The sequence below is a fragment of the Antrostomus carolinensis genome, unplaced genomic scaffold (genome assembly GCF_000700745.2).
Source record: "Antrostomus carolinensis isolate BGI_N321 unplaced genomic scaffold, ASM70074v2 scaffold35230, whole genome shotgun sequence".
Lineage (NCBI taxonomy): Eukaryota > Metazoa > Chordata > Aves > Caprimulgiformes > Caprimulgidae > Antrostomus > Antrostomus carolinensis.
The window spans coordinates 2,455-4,190 of NW_010288268.1; the positions used below are offsets into that span (position 1 = coordinate 2,455).

General features: G+C 55.4%; 1 protein-coding gene across 1 annotated transcript in view; it reads left to right on the forward strand.

Moving 5' to 3' along the window:
- Positions 1–982, forward strand: part of LOC104523525 (RING finger protein 214) — a gene marked incomplete at its 5' end in the record, with an annotated part of 3,379 nt that extends 2,397 nt beyond the window's left edge. Inside the window, 2 exons of the mRNA XM_010166141.1 lie at positions 1–60; positions 732–982. Coding sequence (XP_010164443.1) covers positions 1–60; positions 732–797 — 126 coding nt within the window. The remainder of the gene's footprint in view (positions 61–731) is intronic.
- Between the last annotated feature and the right edge of the window lie 754 nt (positions 983–1,736).

Here is a 1,736-nt window from a genome sequence, read left to right on the forward strand (position 1 = left end):
AAGCTCGTGCAGCCCAGTGACCTTCACCCCATGGCCTGCTCACACGTGCTGCACAAGGAGGTGAGTGTGCTTCCCCGCCACCTGCTGCTCTTTGGGGCCGTTAAGGGTTCCTAGTGCCCGTTCCCTTCCGGGGGCTCTGGGCACGTGTAACGAGTCCCTGTTGCGCTGAGATCTTGCCAGGAGAAGGGTGTGATCAACAAACAACTTCTCTGCATCCCCTCATCCCCCCTTTCCTTGCTGTGGCTGTTTGGTGGTGGCTTTAGGAGCAGGCTGTCCTTACTCCAGCCTGGGTTGGATGCTGTGAGGGTCAGATCCTGGCCTTCTGCCTTCCTGGAGCAGGACAGTCGGAAAGGATCTAGCACACAGGAGCTGCCACCCAGGTGTTGGGGCTCTGTGGGTCTGTGTGCAGGAGCCCTTGGGAAGAGGAGGAGACTTTCTCACCCCGCAGTGCTGGCGTGTGTAGGCAAAACCCCTCATCCCAACGGCTCCGGGGCCTCCAGCAACTGCCAAGGAAATGGAAAACCATGTGTTGAGGAGGGCCTGATGATCCTGCTGCCCTGGAGAGGGCTCCCTCCGCACAACCACCTTTCCATGGAGGCCGTCTCACAAAACATTTCCATCCCTTAAAATGAGTGCCCTTGCCAGCACTGTTCTGGATAAGCGGTGCCACGCCACGTCCACGGCGCCTCTGAGCTGTGCCCGTGGCTCTTGACTGACTCTCTCTCTTGCAGTGCATCAAATTCTGGGCACAGACCAACACAAATGACACTTGCCCCTTTTGTCCAAGTCTCAAATGACGGCTACTCGAACAAAGCGGTCCCGCAGGAGGAGTTGCTGTGAATAGACAGGATCAGTTCCCAGATTTCTACAGTTCTATATTTATACGACCATGTATACACATGTACATTTTTATTATATAGGGAATGTGTGTATAGAAAGTCTGTATACATACAAATTGATAAATAAAGTGTGTATATTATGCAGTGATTTGGTGCTGCTCCTCATTTCTCAGTTCCCAGCCTTGGAATGAGCGTTGAGGCAGAACCTGTTTGCTGGGATGCTGGTGACCTGCTGGAACTGCCTCTTCCCCCTCACAGCAGTTCCTCCCGTGGTGCCGGTGCTCCCAGCAGCTCCACGCTCACCACAACCCCATCCTTTGATGGGACACCTCGCCGCCCCGTGCCCCAGTGGCCCGGTCCCCTGCCACCTCTGTCACACGGCAGTCCCCCTCTTGGCAATGAACAGGTGGCAGATGCAGAGCAGGTTTTTTTTGTGGTCTTTTTTTTTAATGTAATAATGATTTACCGTGTTAACATTCATTGTTCTTACACAGACAATAGGTTACAGAGTACTGGGGTCTACAGCGACAGCCGGCGGTGCCCGTCCCCGTCCCCATCCCCTCCCGCGGGGCAGAGCTCCGCACGCGCCTTCGCCCGGCGTTCCCGGCTGTGACCCTGGGGAGGGAGCGCTCAGGAGCGGATGGATTGGGCTGCGCTGCAGCTCAGGATCACCAACCTCCTGCAGTTCCCAGTTTCCCTTCTCCTGTCCTTTCTCCTAAAGCGCGGGCTGACACGCCAACCCTTTCTCCATGGATTTTGGTGGGATTGCGAGGTGCCCAGCACCACTTAAAATCTTGCACTTATGCCATAGAAGTTTATTTTCCCCCCTGATTTGCAGTCTGTGGCACAAATTCAGCGCTGCCAGAGGCAGCCACGCCCCGGGGTTGCTCATTGCAA